Here is a 20,209-nt window from a genome sequence, read left to right on the forward strand (position 1 = left end):
TGTCTAGGAGGAGAGCTACAAACCCCACCCTTGGTAGTGATGCTCCAGCCCTGGAGGGCATCACTGGTGTCTTCTGCCCCCGTCGCCAAAAGCTGCATTGGCAGGGGACAGGGCTTGCAGGTGCAAAATTATTCCAAATTAATTATTATATTAAAAATAAAAAAAAAACACACCCAAGCCTGCTTTCAGAAAGTGAACCAGCAAGCAACCCTCTGAGGTCTAAAGCACAAAGCCCAGGCAGCAATCCCAGCCATACTGCTGCTGCACCAGTCAGCCACGTGTCTGCAGCACACTGGGAAGAGAAAAAACCCTCTGGACAGCCTGGACATTCCATGTCTTGGTGGAGGAATGAGCTTTTCAACCAAGATTGCTGATACTTGTGGGCCAAAGGACCAGCAGAAGTTTCAGCATCTCTCTCAGGGGCTGTGGGGAAGGAGGGAGCTAAGCTCTGGTGAAGAGCAGCAGTTGGGGCTGATACCTTGGATGGATTTTAACCACACTGTCCCATCCATTTGCATCTCAGCCACATGGCACCAACCCCCCCTCCAGACCAGAGATGGATTTCATCCCAGCTCAGCAGCAAAAATAAGAAAAACCTCAAGCAAGGCCCAACTGCTCCTTGAATTGCTCAGAAAAATAACAGCAGAAAAAAAGCCAGGACTTACCTTTGGAGGGACGTAAAACTCAAGGAGGAACCTCTCCCCTTCCACTTTCACCGCTTTCCGGAGCAGGAGGCGGCACTTCTGCCACTGTGAGCTCCCCACACAGTTTGTGTCATCGGCCACCATGTAGCGCAGCGTCCCCTCCCTCTGGATGTCCACCAGCTCCACCTTGGAGGAGGGCACCTTGGACAGGCGCAGCTTGTGGGTCCATTTCTCCCGTGGGTCGCCAGGCTCCTTGCCCCCAGCTGGCCACGGCTCCCTCTCACCTCTCCGGCCACCTGGAGCAGCCTCAGCACCCGGCTCTGGAGAGGACTTACGATGCCACATCTCCTTCATACCGTCCACCACACACAAGCTCATGTTCCTCAGGGAGAAGCCTTTCTTGAACTTGGGCTTGGTGGCAGCATGGATGGAGACGTCCTCTGAGCTGCGGGACTGGCCGTAGGAGGACACCTTGCGTGCCTGTACCTGCTGTGCCGGGCTCAGGTACCGTCCAGCACCCAACGGGGTGTCCATGCTGTCCAGGGACTCAGTGGATGTCTCCTCCTTCCTTGGGGTGACTTCCCGCCCGTAGGGGACGTGGCAGTTCTGCAGCCCCACGAAGGGCACGATGTTGTACTTGGTGGGGGAGTCTGACACGAACACCCGGCTGACCTCCAGGCTGAAGATGTCCAAGAAATTGGCAGCAAAATGGTGGGAGAAGGAGGTCTCTGCCCCGGGGGTGTCGTAGTGTGGGTTCTCCTTCAGGAACTGGCAGAACTTCTGGGCAAAGTCAACGGCGGCTGCCTGGGCGTGCAGCTCGCAGAACTCCCTCCAGTCGGGGAGCGGGGAGGAGGGCTCCTGGCACAGGGCATCGCCGTTCATGGCTGCCCCATTCCACCTGCCGGCGGGCTGCAGGGCAAGGGGACAGCATCAGCACGGGCACGAACAAGGACAAGGACACAGGCAACCCATCCTGTGTGGCTGTGCCCCCCACAAGGATGTAGGAGCAGGTTTACAGCCCCAGTGCAAAGAAAAAACACTGTGGGAAAGGGGTTTTGTGTCGTTTCCTCTCCACCTGGTACGCTGGGAAAAAAAAAATCTTGGCCCTGGCAGCAGCCATAAATTGTACTTATTTTACGATTATGACCATGCAAAAGCGTTATTGATTTCTCATAAAACCGCTAAGGAGTCCCCAACCAGAGGAGCCCGGGGGGATTCGCCTCCAGGATTTCTCTCGCCTGTGCGTTCTGCCTGGGCATGGCAGCAGCTCTCCTGTGGGCGAGGGAGCACTGGGCATCCCAGCAGCGGTCCTCCCCTCATCCTCCATCCCAGAGGAGCATGGGCACATAGGGAAGCACACAGCAGCTGGTCCTCTCCTCCTCCTCCATCCATGTTTCTGCCCTGATCCTTTGCCACATTTTTTTTTTGTTGTTGTTGTTGTTAAGAGACTCATTAGAAGAGACACAGATCTTGCTCCTTGGGTTGGCTCTGCCGGAGCTGCTCATTCCCAGATTTTATAGCCCAGACCCTCCTCAGCCAGGTGACATCTCAGCTGGGGTGGGCACTGCTCTTGTGTGTCCCTGCCATGGCCGAGCCCTCCCTGTCTATTCACATCTCTGTCACTGTCAGGCCAAGCCGAGCTGCCTGGGAGCTCAGCCCCTGCCGCTCGCCCTCCCCACTGAGCATCGGGCACCCAGGTGTGATGGTAATCCCGGGACAGGTCCTCAGCACAGGCCAACGAGTAGGTAGGGCACAAGGGGAAAAAAAAAATCCAGAAGCTAAACCCAGGAGCCCACCAGAAGCTGAAGGGAGGTGAAGACCAGACCCGCACACCCATGGGAGAAGCGCCACTCTGCCCATCCTCCACACTGGTCCCTCTCCCAGCAGCCGGGGGACTCGCAGCATGTGTACATCTCCAGCTTTGTGCTTACGCTCAAGTTTCTTTTCAAAAAATGTTTTCGTTTTATTGGAAAAAACATTTCCCAAACCTCTACCTAGCTTTGGGCAGCATGAACCACCTCCCTGGGGAGACCCGAGCAGCGATCGCATCTCAAAAATCATCTCCCAGCGCTGAGACTGCTTGTGCCTGCTGGTGATGGTGAGCCTTGTCCAGTGAGCAACTGGGGCACGGCTCAGCCCACGGCCCCAGACACTCAGTCTGTGTGTGCAGACACCCCCCCTTCCCCGAGGGCAGCAGTTTGGCTAATAAACCTCAGCTGGCTTAAATACAGAGCCCAAGGGGTCTGCGGCTGCCATGCTCCAGGTGGGGACCATGCCTGGGGACCGTTCCCCTGGATTTTGCTGTTCCCCATTCACAGAGCAGCTCTTTTGCTGGTGAGGGATTACTCCTGCTAATAAATCACGCGCAGTAACCCGCCAGCAGCTTACATAGCCAATAATTAATTACCGCTTGGATGAACTGCACAAGCCACGGGATCGGGGCGGGCACTGGGGACTGGGTTAACCTGATCCTCGTCCTCCAGACCCCAGCCATGTCGGTCAGCAGACCCCGGTGGGACCGAGCCCTGAAGGCTGTGATCCAGAGCAGCAGCAGTGGCCAGGAGCCAGCTGCCATTTCCCCAGCACATCCCTATGGAGACGAGCCACTGCCAGACCCACCAGCATGAAACATCCGAGCTCTCGGGGGCACCTCCACCCTGGAAGTGGCTCTCAAACCCCTCAGACGGGGAGAAACACACACAAGCAACAACAGTGCTTGATGGAAAGAGAAACCCTGAGCTGCTCAAGAGCCAGAAACGGGGGAGCTTAGCTTCTCCACCGTCTCATAAGGACCACACAGCTTTCCCCTCAGCAGAATCTCTGCCTTCCACATGTGGCATCTTTCCATCTTTGAGACAGGGAGACTGCTCAGCACCCCTGGCTGTGCCAGGGAGGCAGCCTGGACAGGGCACATACATGGCATCAGGGACCTCCACTGGCCCCCCTCATCCCACAGTGCTGTCACCAGCCCCCAGCAGAGCTCTGGTCCCTGCAGAAACCCCTGGCGAGGCTCTCCCCAGCATGGCAGGGCTTTCCCCGAGACCTCAGTGGTCCTGCTCGCAGGGATCCAAGCCAGCTGGGAAAAAAACCCATCCCTGCAGTTTAGAAGCAGCGTCTAAATTTCCCCAAGGACAGTAGGAAAGCAACAGAAAATGCAAAGCTGTTTGTTACTCACCCAGCAAATGCAATTCCTACATACCCATTCATCACCAAGCAGAGTATTTAAAGACTCAGCTTGTGGCAGCGGTTACTGCCCTTTAGCTTTAAAATTCACAGCGCCAGCTCTGCACCTCCACCCCAGGAGCTGCCCGGCACCAAGCCACAGGCCAGGAATATTTGGGCTCGGGGAGAAAAGGGAAATGAAAAGGGGTCTCCTGCTGCCAATCCAAGCGGGCACAGCAAGAGCAAGGGATGGGAAAGGGTGCCAAGGGAAGACAGCAGAAAGGGGCTTAGAGGGGAAAGAGAAAGCCCCACTGTGGTGGCTTTAATTGCATCTGCCAGAAGGCAGCAGCTCAGCTCTGCCCTGCGTGTTGAGCCCCAGGGCTTTGCTGATGTCCCCCCACCATGGATGGGGGGTGAATGCTTCTCCCCCTCCATGTCTCCAGGAGGGATCGGTGCCATGGAGCAGGGCCTGCCCAAAACTAAGGGATGGCCAGCCCAGATGCAATGGGCTCTAAGAGATCAAGGAACAAAACAAGACAAACAAAGAAAAAAAAAAAAGGCACTTCAAAAAGAGATAAAGCCCCAAACAAAAAGCCTCACCATCCAGGCACTGCAGCCAGGCTCTGGCTCGGAGATGCGCACACAGAGGCATCACAGCATCTTCCTTTCATCTGCATGGGGATGACAGACTTTAAGAGGCCAATTTATAAAAATGAAGGCTAAAGGAGAGACATCTGGCAGGTCTGAGGCAGCGGCGGCGGGGATTACTACCCTCTGCGCTGTGTCTCCAGCCCTCCTGCCTGGAGTGGGGCGGCCACAAGCCCCCCAGCCAGAACCCATGAGCAGAGGTTGGGAGTAGGTGGATTGTCTGGGGGCAGCCCCCGGGACCACAGAGCTACCGCAGCCCTGGCACCCACCCTGGCACGTATGCACACACCCAGTTTCTGTGGGAAGCAGGCTCCCAATTATCTGTGTAGATCTACCTTTAATCACAGTGCCTCTACTCCCCTCCATACCAACAGCACTGCCCCACTTCTTGAAATAACTTATCATGCCACAGACAGCATCCCTGAGCAGAGCGGTGGAAGGGAAGACGAAAATAAGCTCAAGATGAAAATAAGCAGCAAATCTGCAATTGGTTTTTGGAAAGCAAGGGCTGTCTGCTTCCAGCCCAGCTTACCGAGGGTTGCAGCATGCTCCCGGGCACCTTCCGAAGGAGCCAGATCCTTCTGCAGGTGCTGCCTGCCGACTCCGGAGCTGGCGCAGGAGCCACAGCCTCCAGTCCCTGGCCTGGGTTACACGAGCAGACAGACATACAAATATATAAAATGAGGAGGTTTGTCATCAAAGGGAAGCCACAAAGTGGCAACCAAGACATCAGGCTGGTGATGGGCTCCAAACCCACCTGCACAAGTTGCCAAACACCTCCCAGGGCAAAGCTGTGCCCTGCCGCCGCCGTCACTTGAGAGACCAAGCCAAGGTTTAAAAAGGAAGGAAAAAAATGAAGGATTTCTGGGGATCAGCCAAGGGGAAACCCAGGTTGCAGGCGGGAGCCAGCTGCTGGCAGTGACGTTAGGGCAGCCTCTTCCAGTAAGGAGCACGGATGCAGCCCCTGCACTGGGGATGCATGTCAGCACACACGAGTAGGAAGATCTGAAAGTTGAAGTAAGCTACTGACCTCAAGAAGAAATGAAATTTAAACTGTCAGCAGAAGTGCAAGACACCATAAAAAAAAAATATTCTGGTGAAGCGGGAGTCAGGGAGCAATGACAAAGCTGCTGGGATTTGCTGAACCAGAGACACGAGGCGGACCCAACATCTAATGAGGTGTTAATAACCCGAACGCCCAACACTGGTCATGGGACAGCCAGAATAGCCAGCCCAGCGCTGGCTCCGAGGGCTTTATTTAAGGAAACAACCTAACAGAGATGTTCCTCTTCCACCCGCTGCAGCGCCGCCAGGGCCAAAGCGATCCAAAATTCAATGGGGAAAAAAAAACTGCCTGAAGCCTGCATCCCTCCATCCCTGCCTGCATGGGAGAGTTCCTGGGGCCAGGCCAGGGAAAAGTGGGAGAGGAAGGAAGAGCCCATACGGAGGGGTCTGCAGCAAAGCCCTGGCTCGTGGGGAAGGTGGTCCCCAGCTCGGTCCCAGCTGCCCCAGTCCAGCGGGCAGCTCGGTTTCCAGCAAGATCGATGCCATTCTAAGCCCCAGCTGGTGATCCCACAGGAACGGCGTGAGGAAATCCAGGCACCTGCTGCCCCAGAAAAGCACCTGACCTAAGCGTGCTGGGCCAGGGGAGATCCCCGAGTCACAGGCAGGTCCAAGAGCAAGGTGACACCTCCCTGGCCCCCCGGCAGCAGGCTGCGAGGTGACACTCCTGGCAGGCAGGACGCTCCTGGCAAGCGGGCAGCCCCTCTGGCAGCCCACCAGGGAGCCTGGCACTTGCCTGCCTGCCCCCAGGGCTCCGCCTGCCCCTGGCAGATAGGAAAATATAGAAAACAGGGATGGGGGCTGCCCTGGGGGACAGCGGGGCAGTGAGCAGCACAGGGGGCTCAGAGCTGATGGCAGAAGGCAGGCAAGCACATCGTCTTTGCTCTCACTGTGCAAGCCCAAAAGGGATGCGGGATGCATCGGTCACAGAGCTGACACCCCCCACCCCCTTCCACAGCAGACACCTGAAGCATGCAAAGACCAAGCGACCTCCTCCTAGGGGCTTCCTTTGCCACCTCTGGGAAGGAACCCAGCCCTCAAGACCCATCAGAGCTTTAACCACACGCAGAAGTTGAGCTAAGGAAGAGAAAGCCATAGGCAAAAAAGTGAAAGTTATCTACCCATTACACATCCCTCCAGGCCTGCTTAGCACCCCCACCACAGCCCTGGGGTGGGACAAGTTGACTGCTCTCTGCCTTCCTCGTGGCTCCATGTACTATTTATACCCTATAGATCTTAAATCGGACCAGCTGTTTGAATCTGATAGAAATGGAAACAATCTTTGTTCCTCTCATTTACTGTCCATCCCACTAAAATATTAATTGAACAGCATTTTGCCCTCAAATTTCATGGTCAAACCACCTTCCTTGAAGTGATGCCCCATTAAATGCACGCTTTGACTCCCTGCCCAGGTGCACTACAGGGTCCTCCTGTCACCTGCAGCCTAGAAAACATTTCTCTGGAGTGAGAAGGCTTCTTGGATTTTTTTCCGCTGGAGGCATTCCTCCCGCCGTGCCGTTAGCCAGACCAGCTCTGAAAACAGAGGCCCCAAAAGCACCCAGCAGCACGGGATGGCCATTTTCCAGGGCAGGCTTTTGGGGCACAGGTGTTGAAGGGGGACATCTTCAAAAGAGAAAACTGGCAAGACAATGACCCTTTTTACCCCCTCTCGCACATAGGCCAGTCTCCCCACAGCCCTGCATGCAATCCCCCAGTTCTGCATCCCGATGCCAATCCCGCAGGAACAAATGCTCCTGCAAATAAACCAGGTTTTGGGGGCTGCAGCCCCAGCACAGCTCCAGCCCTGCCACCGACTTGCTGAGCAAGACCCCAGCCTGTGGCACTGCTCACCCTGTGCCAGGGGACCCGCTCCCAGACGGGACCCCCGGGTGCTGGCACGGGGACAGAGACACCCTTCTTTCCCACGTGCAGCCAGTCTGCTAAATCCAGCTGGGCAGAGCTCAGGCCCACAATATTCCCCCAGCAAAACCTGAGATTTTCTCCATTTCCCACTCTTCTGACCACCTATATATCACAGGGTTGTTTCCCTCCCCCTCGAAAATCACCCCCAGTGCATATTTTACCTCCCCTGCTGACAGCTGCTGGAAAACAAAGATAAGTTAATAGACAAGATCCACTGGATCTTAGATAATCTCTTCCTTGAGTAACTCCATCCAGCTTGCAGGGAGCCACGCTGCCAGCCCATGTGCGTGGCTGGAGCATCACCCAAGCCACTCAGCACACTGCTGATCCGGCTACGCCAGCATGGGACCCGAGGGGTACCAACCTCACCCACAGGGAGGAGGTCCCCAGGGCACAGGGTTGTGATGCTGAGCAAACCATCGCTACAGCTGGGCATCACAAATGCAGCCTGGGGCTTGGAGGCAGTGTGCTGTGTCTGGAAATAACGCAAAGATACCCCCCTCAATGCCCCAAAAGAAATGCTATTTCTTTAGAAAAAAAAATTATATATAAAAAAATAAATATAGAGCTTTTGGTAAAGGAGATGGGAGGCTGTTGTCCCTTCCCAGTCACTTGGGTATCACCTCACCTGCCTGTCTCCGGCTGGCGAGCTTCCACAGAAAAGTAACCAGTCCAAAGTCTAATTTTAACCACCACAATAGCAGAGCCTCCCACCAGGAGCAGCCGAAGCTCTGTCCCCCACCAAGCAATCTCACATTTCCCTTGCTAAGCCGAGATTTCCTTCCGCCCCTTGGCCCACAACAAAACCCCCCTCCTCCTCTGCTTCCCACCCTTGTAAAACTATTTGCACATCCACCTCCAGGCTGGACCGCTGCTGGTGCCACACAGCCACGGGCTGCACTGTGCCGTGCACACACGTTATATATTAACTACTGACCTGGTACCTCGGGCAGACCCTTCCCAGACTCAGACGTGCCAAATTACAGGAGATTTAGCTGCTCACTGGCCACCCTTGGATGTACCTGAAATTCAGGCGATTTAAAGGAACACCCTGGCAACAGAAACCCAACGGCAGTTCCCAAAACAAGTGCAGACTCTTCTAAAGAGATTACTCTTCCCTTTAGATCGCTCTGTCATGAAGTGGCTCCTTGGGTGGTTTTGGGGATGGAGCTGTGTGGGTCAGCAGTGCAGGATGCCCAGCAAAGCGCATCCCGATGCGGTACAGCTGTCGCTGCGTGCCTCTGCCCTGGCTCACCGCTGGGGATCCCCCCTTCAGGAGGGTACACAATAAACATGGGATAAGGTTACATAGGTCTGTATGAAATTTTCTTATGGGTTTTTTTTTTTATTATTTTGCAGATCTAATTCCCCATACACATCACTGTCTCATACCCGCCTGCAAACAGCATTAAACTGCTGCCTAATGGTATCTGAGCTTAGGAAATTCAATTCTACCCAGCGCCTTACCCAGGACTGCGACAATCACTGCTAATTGCTTAAGTGGTGTATTAAGCAAAACACCTCATAAAAATTCCAGTGGGCTTTGAACCCCCCGCCCTCCCCCCCTCAACCAGATGATGCCAAAACACCCCGTTACAGATGCCATCCCTGGCTGGAGATTCAACCTCAAACATCCCTTCATGGTGCAGGGGAGCTCCTGGGCCGGCAGCGCTTCGTACCCAGTGTGGCAGCCACGACCACGCAGGAGGGATTTACAGGCTGTGTCCAGCTTCTCTGCTAGCCCCCCTTCCCTGGGGTCCCAGCCAGGGCACTGCCATCCCAGCCCTCTCCTGCCCCAGGGTCTAGTGTGCTGAACGCTGCCAGGACGTGGGGTAGCAGGGCACAAACCTGCTCCCACCTTCCCGGTGGGACCCTGGAGTGGAGATGCACACTGTTCCCCCCTCCAAAGCACAGCAAACATCTGAGGGCAGTGATGGATGCAGGATGCCAGCTGAGCCTTGCTCCAAGCCCAGACCCTGCTCCCCAGCCAGAAGATTCTCCAAGCCCTTCTGGGTTTTCCCTTTAACAAAAGTCAGGCCTGGGATGCGGTTTTCCCTTTAGGGATAACCTCTCCTCCTCTCTGCTGCGATGGAGCCAGCTGGGATTCAAACCTGTAATGCCTGGGACAGGGAGCACACCAGGCGCTTCCCCGCAGTGGCAGGGTTCCCAGTTTCCCTCTGCCGGCCTCCACTCTCCACTCGCATGAGGAAGCGGAGCGCCGAGCCTGGCACAAGTCTCCAACCCTTATCCCACCACCTCGCTGGCATCCATGGGACGGGAAACCAGCCGAGGGCAAGCGAGGGCACCAACACGTGGGTGCGCCAGGAGGGGAGCGATGCCAGGAGCGGCTCCGCTGCCCTTTGGGCTGGAGAAGAGCAGGGAAGGCAACACTGCCCCGGGGCATCCCAGCCAGCCTGATTCAGCAAGACCAGCAGATGTGCAACCATCATCAGGTTTCTCTGCCTGCCCCAGGAAGAAGAAGGAGAAGAGGAGGAGGAGGAAGAGGAAGGGCATTAGCCAGCAACATCCTCATCTTGAAGAGATGGGTGATTTCTCTCCAAGGAGGAAGGATAAGTGGAGGTTGGACAAGATCACCCAGCCATGAGAGTGCATGAGGTGTGCTCACACCAGTCCAGGAGAAGAGGGGACAGACCCGACGGTCAGGAGGAGCAGCCAGAAGGGGTAACCCCACAGTCAAGGAACCACAGCACCCCTGTGCCAGCTGAGGGGCTCGCACGCAAGGAAGGAGGCAATTTGAACCCCAAAGCCTTCCCCTTCAGCAGGACGGGGGGGGAGGGGGGGGGGGGCTCCGTCCTGCAGGCCCCAGGACTTGTCCCACTCGATGGCACAAGGTGGATGGTCACCTTGTGCTGGGGAAACACCAGACACCAGCAGGCAAACCCCGCACCCTTCTCAAATGTGTGTCAACAGGCTGGAGCACCTCTGCAAGAATTATGCAACTTTTTTAGAAATAAGTTATTCAACGGCCACCCTGGGCTGCACTGCAGCGTTACAGCAATGGAGAGACACTGTGAAGCAACGCTGGGACACGCAAGAGGGGAGGTCCAAGAACACTCGTGATCCCATCTAAGCACATCTGGCAGCACACAACCACCTGTCTGTGCAAACATGATGGCCAAGGGCCCCAGCGCTGAGCATCTCGGAGGAGCCTGGGTGTCCCTATTGAGAAGGGCAGCCCCAGATGCCCAGCATTGCAACCACAGTCCTTCCCCACACCCCTCCCAACAAACCAAGCCCAAAATCCCCATGACGGGGAGGTTTGAGTAACCATAGAATTGTTTAGGTTGGAAAAGACCTTTAAGATCATCCAGTCCAACCATTAACCCAGCACTGCCAAACTGACCACTAAACCATGTCCATAAGCGCCACATCTACATCACATTTTAAACACCTTCCAGGATGGTGACTCAACCACGTCCCTGGGCAGCCTGTTCCAGTGCTTGACAACCCTTTTGGTAGACATTTTTCCTAACATCCAGTCTAAACCTCTCCTGCTGCAATTAGAGGCCATTCCCTCTTGTTCTATCTTGGGAATGAGCTTATTACTTGGGAGAAGAGACCAACCCCCACCTCGCTACAACCTCCTTCCAGGTAGTTGTAGAGCCATAAGGTCCCCCCTGAACCTCCTTTTCTCCAGGTTAAACCACCCCAGCACCCTCAGCTGCCCCCATCCCCTCAAGGAAAGAGTGGCAGGACCCCCCAGGGACCCTGGGCAGGGTGCTGGGCAGGCAGAGCTGTCTTACCTCCTCTCCCGTTCCAGTTCACAGGGTTCCCGAGGTGCCAGCAGCACGGTTCTTCTAGGTCAAGTGCATAACTTCTGGGGAAACTGATGGATTTCTACACCAGAACGAGGGACCAGACCAACTCGGAGGGGCCTGGAAAGCAAAGTTTGACACCGTCAAGCCCTGGAGCGAGCGCAACCGGCCGCAGAGACTGTCATCCACCCCTGAGCTCCGGCTCTGTCGCACTTCAGCCTGACTGGCCGCCCAGCACAAGCTCGAAATAAGCTCTGCTGGGCCATGGAGAAAGTCCCTCTGCTTTCCAAAGGCCTTCACGTGATGGAAGCCGGCCCCGGCAGGGCTGGGGGAAGGCCAGGAGCCGCAGTTGCCCCACGGGTGTCCCCAGAGCCCCGTGGGACTCTGAGGCACCAGGCAGGACGGCGCTGCTCTGCCCCGGCCAGGGCCATGCTGGCAGCGGGGGAAGCCCTTGCAAAGCCCCCCAGGCAGCCTGCAACCCTCACGGCAAAGCCCGAGCAAACAATAATAAAAATAAAAATAAAAATAAATAAAGGGGGGGAAGGGGGAAGAGCATCCAGGCAGGGTCCTGCGCGCTGCCCGTGCCCCCGCCGGAGCATCCACCCCGGCAGCCAGCATCTGCCCCCGGAGCCGGGCCGGCCCCAGCGCCGCCACCCGCCGCCCCCCGGGGCTCGGGCCGGCCGGGGGAGCGGCGATGCTCCCCGGGAGGGGCAGGGAACCAGCCGGGGAGGGAGGCGGGGGGACGCGGCGGCAGCCCCCGGCCCGCCCGTGCACAGCCCCGGCCCGGCGGCCAGGGGAGGGGGCAGCCCGGGGCAGCCCCCCCAGCTCCGCCGCGGTGACACCCCCCCTCCCGGGGCGGGGGGAGGGCGGGGGCTCCGCGCTCCCGCTGCAAGCGGGGACCCTCCCCCGGGCCCGGAGGAGGGGGGGGGGGGGAGGGGGGGGAGGTCCGCTCCTAAACGGAGCGGGGTGGGGGGGAGGGAACAACCAGGAAAACAAGAGACCTCCCCCCGCCCCGCCGCTAAGCACGGGGCCCCCCCGGCGCCGGGGGGATGCGCTCACCCGGCCGCGGCTCAGCGCTCCCGGCGCGGCTCCCGGTGCGGCTCCCGGCGGGCCAGCACTGCCCGGCCGCCCCCCGCGCCGCCCGGCGACGCCGCCTCCCGCCCCTCCCACCGCCCGCCGCTTTAAAGGGCCCCGCCCGGGCCCGCCGCCCCCCCCCCCCGCCCCCTCCCCACAGCCCCCCCCGCCTCCCCCGCCCCCCGTCCCCCCCCCGCTGCACCCCCCCCGGGCGGGCAGCCCGCGTCGTGGGGTCACCCATCCCCGGCGACCCCAGCGCTGGTGCTGGGGTGGGGTGTCTGCCAGGGCGCCCCAAATCCCCCGGGGGTACCCCGGATTGCCGGGGGGGCACACCGAGCCCCCCCCCGATCCCCCCCCGAGTCAGCCCCGGGAGGACACCCCCATAGCCGTAGGGAGAGCAGCCTATTCTCGCCCCATCTATGAACCCCAAAGCTCACCCCAGCGCTGTGAAGGAGATGGTATTTGGGGTGACACCTCCCCCCTCATCCCGGGGGGTTCTCAGGGCAGCGCTGCGTGGCCGGAGGGGGCTCGGGGTGCAGGTCTGGGGGGCACCCCCCGCACCCCCCTGCCTTGTCCTGCTGACATATGTATGGGGCCCATCTCCAAGCCCCTTCCTCTGCCAACGGGGGGCAGGACAAGCCACAGGGGAACTGAACCCCACAGGGGTGGAAGGGATTTATTCAGGGGTCACTTTATGGCAGGCTGCCCCCAGGACCCCACACGGCCCCCCCCGGACCCCACAGAGCCCCCCCACCCCACCCCCCCGCCCTCCCCACAGCATGTCCACCGGTGGATAAGGATGACTCACCAAAAAAAAAAAAAAAAAGAAGAAAAAAAAAGGATTTGCAGGAGGAACAAATCCTTTTTACTTCTGCAAAGCACCTGTAGGATTAAGACAATGCTGGTTATGTAAGGGGTGGAGGGGGTGGGTGGGTTTTTATTACTATTGTTATTTATTTATTGTGCCTCCTTGCCATCCTCTTACCCTGCTAGGTGTAACCTGGGGAGATTTGGGAAGCGGCTGGTTTGGGGGTGCCCTGAGGGTGCGGGAAGGAGGAGGGAGGTGGGTTGCGGGGTTGTTGATGCACCATTTGCTTTTCCTTCCCCCAAACCACCGAGGCAGAGGAGCGCAGCATCTTCCTCAGCCGCTCCGTTAGCGTCGTAGGCATCAGCGTGGGACCGGGCAGGGGGATCTGCAAAAGCGGTGACAGGGAGGCACGGCCAGGTCGTGGACTCTTGGCTTCACTCCTTGGTTCCATCATTGTTGGTTTTGTTATGGTTTTGCTCTGCATGCCCACCCTCCTGCTTCTGGCTGCTCACGTTTTCCCTTCCCTGGGGTGTTTCGAGGATGAATTAACGCTCCCCAAGAGGCTGGAGCCCACTGCTCCGTGCAGGTTACCCTGGGCAGGTCACATCTACCCATCTCCTGCAGCGGCTGATGGTTTCCTCTCACCCCTCTCCTTCCGCGGCCTCCCCTCCAAAAAGCCTCTCTCCCATTCATATACATTTTTAAAGAAAATACACAATCAATAGTCTCTTAGGCGGGAATTTCATTAAGGGTTTCATTGCATTCGCTATCGATTGCCGGCAGGGCTGGGAGCCGCATGGCGTGGCTCCGGTAGCCCTGGCCGATGCCCTGCCCGTGCCATGGAACCATCCAGAGCATCCTCTGTGGGAAGAGGCAGCGATGGCAAGGACAACCCCAGCTTTCACGCCCTCATTGCCGGCCAGGCGGAGGGTCCAGCTGGGTGGGCAAAGGGGCTGCAGGGTGCTGGGGCAGAGGCAGGGTGCTGGGTGCAGGGAGCCTGGCGGGGTGCCCTGTGCTCCCCCAGCTGATGGCAGCCACTTGCTTCAGACCCCGCTCTTCACCCCTCCTGGGTTCCAAGTGCCGTGCGAGCAGCAGAAAGCCCGGCATCCCAGATGATCGCAAACATCGCTCGAGAGCAAAACATGCCAGCAGCCCAGGGAAGGGCTGGAACGCTGGGTTTTCTCCCATGATCCAGGAAAAAACGTTTTGTGATGGCAAAGACTTTGGTACGTAACAGGCCTTCTTCTGCCTTCCCTCTGTGGGTTGCTGCTTGTTTCAGGATGTGTAAAACAAGGTTGGAAAGCCCGGCCTTGCTTGCGATGAAACACCGGGTAACCTTGCAAGGCTGCAATTAAAAAAAACCCCAGGGATCCGTGTGGAAGTGCACAGTTTGCACTGCTGCTGGTCAGTCACTTGAAAAATCCCAACCTTCAAAAGGATTTGAGGGCTAATTTTAGGTCTGTGCCTTGCCCAAAGAGACATACAATAATTGCCGAGGTGAAAAGTTTAACTTCTCTCGCGACTTTTCTCAGCAATCCCTGAGGAACTGTGTTCCGCTGTGCAAAAGAGCATCCCTGGTCCAGCTCCCCAGATTATCTTTTTAAGGCTTTATTTTTAAACTGGAGCCACAGGCTGCCTTCAATGGATGTAAATTCTTCACGAGTCCCAGCCTGCAGCCGGTGGGAGCTCCTGTAGATGCAGACGAGCTTCGGCTCAAATCCTTGGCCCCAGTTTCTGGTCCCGCTGTCCCTGTCCCTTCACCAGAGCACCGCTGGAGCTGGCCGGCACCGCTCCCCCCGCAGACACCACTGTCCCCATTCATCACTAAGCCCTTTTAATAGGAACCGCGATGCAAGCAAAGCAGAACATATTGCTTTGTAGGAACACGGCCTTTCTGCTATGCTCAATGATTTAAAACTGGTGGTGAATAAACCTAATATCTGCTTGCTTCTGCCAATTCTCATTATGCCGGGACTCCCTTGGAGCTATTAGCTGCCTTAAAAAATTGCTGGAAGGAGGCAAGAGAGCGGCACAGCCAGCACTGGGGAGGGCTGCTGGCAGCCGCCCGGCTGGAGCATGACGTGCCCTTGAAATCCTGTGCCTGGAGGCATCCGGCAGCCCGGCTGTGCCAGCTCTGGCAGCGCACTCTCCGCCACCCGCACCTCCCGGCGAAGCCAGTTATTTTTAATTTCATCGCCTCCATCCTCGCCACGTCCTGGGGCAGGCAGGGGGTTATCCGGGGACCGTAATGCTCTTGCGGATTTTTCTCGCAAAACTCTAATGCTGTGGGTTTGCAGAGTTGCAAAACCGTGGTGGGGACGGAGGAGAGGGCTGAGGGGAGGAAAGCAGGGGTGGGAGGTGAAGTGTTTGGTCCAGCATCCCAGGAACACCCTGGAAAGGAAGGTAGGAGACGTCCATGGCCGTGCCATGGGGCAGCGCAGCCGTGAAACCATTTGGTGGTGCAGGCACAGCAAAAAGCTGGGTGCGTATGTGAGTTGTCAGCCAGGCAGACAGGCCCCAGGCAGCTCCTGGGTTGTCACAGCTGCAAATTGTCCAGGAACAGTCTCTAATGAGACGTAAGGGAAGGATTTACTGGAGGAAGATGTCACAGGGATGAAAGGAGAAACAGCGGTTTGGTTTTATATTTATTTGTGCGGGAGAAATTGCTTTAAAATGTCCTTTGGTGTGTTAGAGAAGGCAAACAGTCCATGACAGTCGGCTGCAGGGCTGGAGGCGCTTTCTCCGGGGGATCGTGCTGATGTGAAGACCTTGACGTGCAAATTCCCTTCTCCTCCTCACCCCCTGACTCGGGACTTACCTGAGACAGGGAGAAAAGCCCTTTCCTTTCGGCATAAAGACCATGACTAAAATTTCCTCTGCAACCTGCACTTTTCTGTCCCCCTGCCCAGGGTTCCTGTGTGGTCCTGGCTGAGCGATGTTCTCCCAAGGTGACCCTCAAAGACGGACAAGCCCAACCGCAGACCAGCGCAAAGCCAGACCAGCTGAAATCCCCCGGAGGAAGATAGACAAACAGGATGATGGACAAAGAGGACCAAACCCCATCCTCATCTCCCCCCAGGATGACCGATGGGGTTGGATGCAGACAGAGAGCATCGGCTGAGTGGAGGAGCCATGCAGGAGAGCAGCTGGCCAGCTTGCAGCATCAACAATTCATCCTTCTTGTGTGTGCGCAGCCTGTCCCCCACCATGGCCCAGCTCTTTTGCGCTTCAAACATCTGTTCAGGATTGTGTTTAGCAACTGCTCAGTGTCCAGCCCAGCTGGGAAGGGAGCAATATTTGGGGCTAACGAGTGGGGAAGGAGTGCAATCTCCTGATAACACTGTCAGGTGGAGAGGGGGTTCAGGCTTGATCCTTCTGCATCCCTGGCAGACCTGGGAGTGGTATTAGGAGCATAAAGGGCATGTCCAGCTTGGCATCAGCTGACACGATTCAAGACTTCCCATCCTAAAGTGTTTTATTTTGCCTGATCCTGATGCCTCCAAGAAGGAGAATCCTCTTCCGCTGCCTCCTGCTGGGATGGACCCTACCGAGACCCTCTGAATGCCCCAGCCCCACACCAGCAGGACAGTATTTGTGCTTACTCAGTGTCTCCAGGGAATGTGTTTGGAAGAGAGACAGCTGCATCCAGAAACGCAACATCTCCTATGAGGACACATCCCTGGCACAGGAGTCGGGCCACTGCAGGGGAGGCCACTGGAGCCCAGCGCTGGTGCTGCGGCTGCTCTTCTTCCTCCTGTTGATGCAAATGAAAAGCAATGCTTTTCCTGTGCTAAAACTTCCCCTCCGCACCCGCTGGCAGGGCGGCAGGTGGAGAGCTCGCCAAGCGTGCAAGCATTTGCAAGCAGATGCAGAGCACTGCGTCGGGACGAGCACCCCAATGCCAGTCTTTGTATTGGGCGGGGGGACGGGGACGGACCTTAGTGCATCCACACCTGGGGCTGCAGAGCTGAAACTAGCAAAAAAACCCAAACCAAACCCGCAGTGTGATTGCTCCTGCCCCCTCTCGCCCGAGGGCTCTGCTCCTTTGCTGCTCCCCATGGCCGTGCCTGCCCTGCCAGGGTGACCTGGTCCGCGTCCCTCCCAGGGGGACAGGTACCTTTTGCACCTTGCCTTCCAAACTGCCTTCTATTTCTGCTGGCGCAAGGTCAGAGGCTGTTAGCTACTCTCAGGTTGTCTCTTAAATATCCCTTTTCTTTGTGCTGTTCTGCTCTGCTGGAGCCACGCTTGAAAGGTGGTGTCAGAGCTTTGTTTTGCCTGGGCAGAGCACCGCGTAGGAACCAGCCACGGGAGGAAAAGGCTTCAAAAAGCCTTCCCACGCATCCTCCATGGCTGTGCTGTCCTGGACAGGGCTTTTTCCAGGAGCAAAGCCCTCCTCACTGCATCCCCCTTCAGTCATCTCCTGCAGCTGCATCTCTTTGGTGGCATCTGCTTGGGGATGGGCTTGGGACCCCCACTTTGCTGGTCCTGACCCACAGCCAGGCTGTTCACCGAGAGGACCGCTGGATCTCATCCTCCATCCGGCACAGCTCTCCCACAGGGTCTGTCCCAGGTTGGATCCTTCTCTGCTTGCTCTCCCCGGGCATAACATGGGTTCCCTCCTCGATGCTGCTGCTCCATGCTCCCAGAGGTCCCTCTGCTCTGCACCCACAGCCTCCAGCCAGCAGGAGCCAAACCCCTGGAGATTTCAGGCACACAGAAAGGGCTTTCACCTTTCTCGCTTGCAAACACTCCAGCAACAGCTCCTTGTGCCTGGTGATGGAAGGGAAACCGTGCTGCTCCTGCCGGCACAGGGCTCATCTTTGCTGTGTGGGGTCCTGTCCCCGGCATTTCCCGCTGTGCTGGTCCAAGTGGCTCTTTCATTGAGGTTTTCCAGGGTTTTGCCTACAGGCTGGAGAATGCCCTTCTGGCAACCTTGGCTTTGAAGCAGTCCCACGCTGCTGGGTCAGGCTGGCCCTGGTGTTTCTGCAGTGCAAAGCTCTCCCTGCAGCAGCCTTGAATGCATGCTTGCACGTGTGTTCAAAAAAAAAGCAAGCATTAAATATTAAAGGCAAAACCATCTTTGCCTGAACTCAGAACAGCTCTTAAAATTCTTAGCTGCTCCAAAATCCCAGCCCTGCCTTAGCTTTGAAAGCTTCTTCCATCTTTTTAGCAGCCCGTGGTGGTTTAGAACAGGTGGGTGCGAGCAGCAGGGCTGGTGTGCTGGGTGCCCCCGAAGGAGTCCCCGGTGCCCACAGCGGCAGCCGGGAAAGTCCTAAACCCTGCCAGCTTGCAGGGACTGGTGCGTGGATGGGAACTGGGAAAAAGCTCTGGAAAATCCCAGTTCTGGGCCAGGGTGTGGGAAGGTGGTAGTGAGGGCAGCCCTCTCCCCACCCCAGGGCAGGCTGTGTCACCCCAGAGGAGCGTGACACCACACTGGGAAAGGACGGGTCCCACCCTGCCCGGGAGATGCACCGATTGCTGTGCAGCCCCAGCAGCATCTGCTTGTGGGGATGATGTCAGGGTCCCCTCCATCAGTGGGGACCCCAGGGGCTGGCACAGCCTGACCTGCCGCATCTCCCCCACAGAAGAATGGCCGATGCCTTGCCTGCTCCCACGCCGGCTGCCACCCCCACCCCGAGCACCTCGCTGGGCAGTGGGATGCTCGATGGAAACAGGCTGCAGAAGGGACAGTGTTTGCAGAGCAAAGCAGGTTTTTTTAAGGCAAGGAGCCCTTTCTTGGCTGCTGAGGGGGCAGTGCTGGCTCCCTGCACCTGAGGAAGGGTCACTTTTGGGGACATCAGCAAGACCATTCATGTGGGTCCAGCCCAGAGCTCTCCTCTGTGCTAAACGTCTTCCCCAAGTCTCTAAAACCACCAAGAGGCTGTTAAAACCCCCCATTACTCCTTACAGAGCTCTTTCGTTCCCCAAGAGACCCCCACGGGGGGGGGGGTCAGGGGGGTTCTGCTGATCCCGCTGTGGCTGGGACCTGCAGGACCACCTCCCCCAGCATCACCTTGCAGCATTGCAGCTCAGGGAAGGCAGCAGCGCAGGCAGGCTCAGCACTGTGAGAAGGGGTTTCCATAGCGACGGGTACCCGAAAGGCCCCAGATCCTGGATGTTCAGGGCAAGGATTTGGGGTGAAGGCTGGTGTGCCGAGAGGGTACCCCAGAGCCCACAGCTGCAGCTGCTTTGCTGCTGGGCTGCATCCCCCGGCTGGCTCAAGGCCCCCATCATCCCTGGGACAGCTCCAGATCCCACAAAATCACACCTCGCGCCGCCTCCCTCGATGAGCCGTGGTGTGTTTCGCAGGATGCCTGGGGAGAACCTGTCCTCCCTGGGGGGTCGCAGTGGGGTGCTCAGCCCCCACTGGGACCCCGGTGCTGCCAGCCCGTCCCTGCCTCCCTTGGGGAGCTGGGAGCGTGGCCGAGCCCCTGCGGGATGTGTGGGCCCCCCCTGCCCCTGCTCCCTCCCCGGCTACTTTTGGCTGCGTACCTGGCAGGGCATGTGCTGGTGTCGTGTCCCCCTGTCCGTCCCCTCCCCCGCTGCTGCTGGGGGTGGTTATTTTGGGCAAGAGGAGGTGTAAGAGGAGGTTGTGCCAGGGCTGTGGTGCTGCCTTCGGCCCCAGCACCGCTCCTCTGAGGGTGCAAAAACCGGGCTTTGCTGCTGGGGGTCGCACCAGGGTTTTTTCACTTGTTTCACTTTACAAAGCTGAGCTGACAGGGGCAGCATCTGTGCAACAGGGGAAAACACCAGTGGAGGGGAGAAAGCACTAATGCAGCCGGGATAAAGCACCCTGCAATGTTGATGAAACACTAATGCAATAGAGGGAAAGCACTGCAATGGTGATGAAGCATTGATGCAACAGGAACAAAGCACCGTGCCAGGGGAACAAACCACTATGCCATGGGGACAAAGCCTGTGCAATGGTGATGAAGCACTAATGCAACAGAGGGAAAGCCCCGTGTGATGGTGGTGAAGCACTGACGGAACAGGAATGAAGCACTGTGCCAGGGGGACAAAGCCCTGTACCATGGTGACGAAGCACTAATGCAACAGGAGCAAAGCACCATGCAAGGGGGACCAAGCTCCAAGCAATGAGGACAAAGCCCCCT

General features: G+C 57.5%; 1 protein-coding gene across 1 annotated transcript in view; it reads right to left on the reverse strand.

Annotated features, from left to right (window-relative positions):
- Nucleotides 1-12,322, reverse strand: part of SH2B2 (SH2B adaptor protein 2) — a 27,650-nt gene extending 15,328 nt beyond the window's left edge. The window contains exons 1-3 of the mRNA XM_037375040.1: nucleotides 12,275-12,322; nucleotides 11,204-11,335; nucleotides 666-1,553 (exon numbers count right to left, since the gene is read on the reverse strand). Coding sequence (XP_037230937.1) covers nucleotides 666-1,526 — 861 coding nt within the window. The 5' untranslated portion in view covers nucleotides 1,527-1,553; nucleotides 11,204-11,335; nucleotides 12,275-12,322. The remainder of the gene's footprint in view (nucleotides 1-665; nucleotides 1,554-11,203; nucleotides 11,336-12,274) is intronic.
- Nucleotides 12,323-20,209: the final 7,887 nt, after the last annotated feature.

Source organism: Falco rusticolus, chromosome 1 (assembly GCF_015220075.1).
Source record: "Falco rusticolus isolate bFalRus1 chromosome 1, bFalRus1.pri, whole genome shotgun sequence".
NCBI lineage: Eukaryota > Metazoa > Chordata > Aves > Falconiformes > Falconidae > Falco > Falco rusticolus.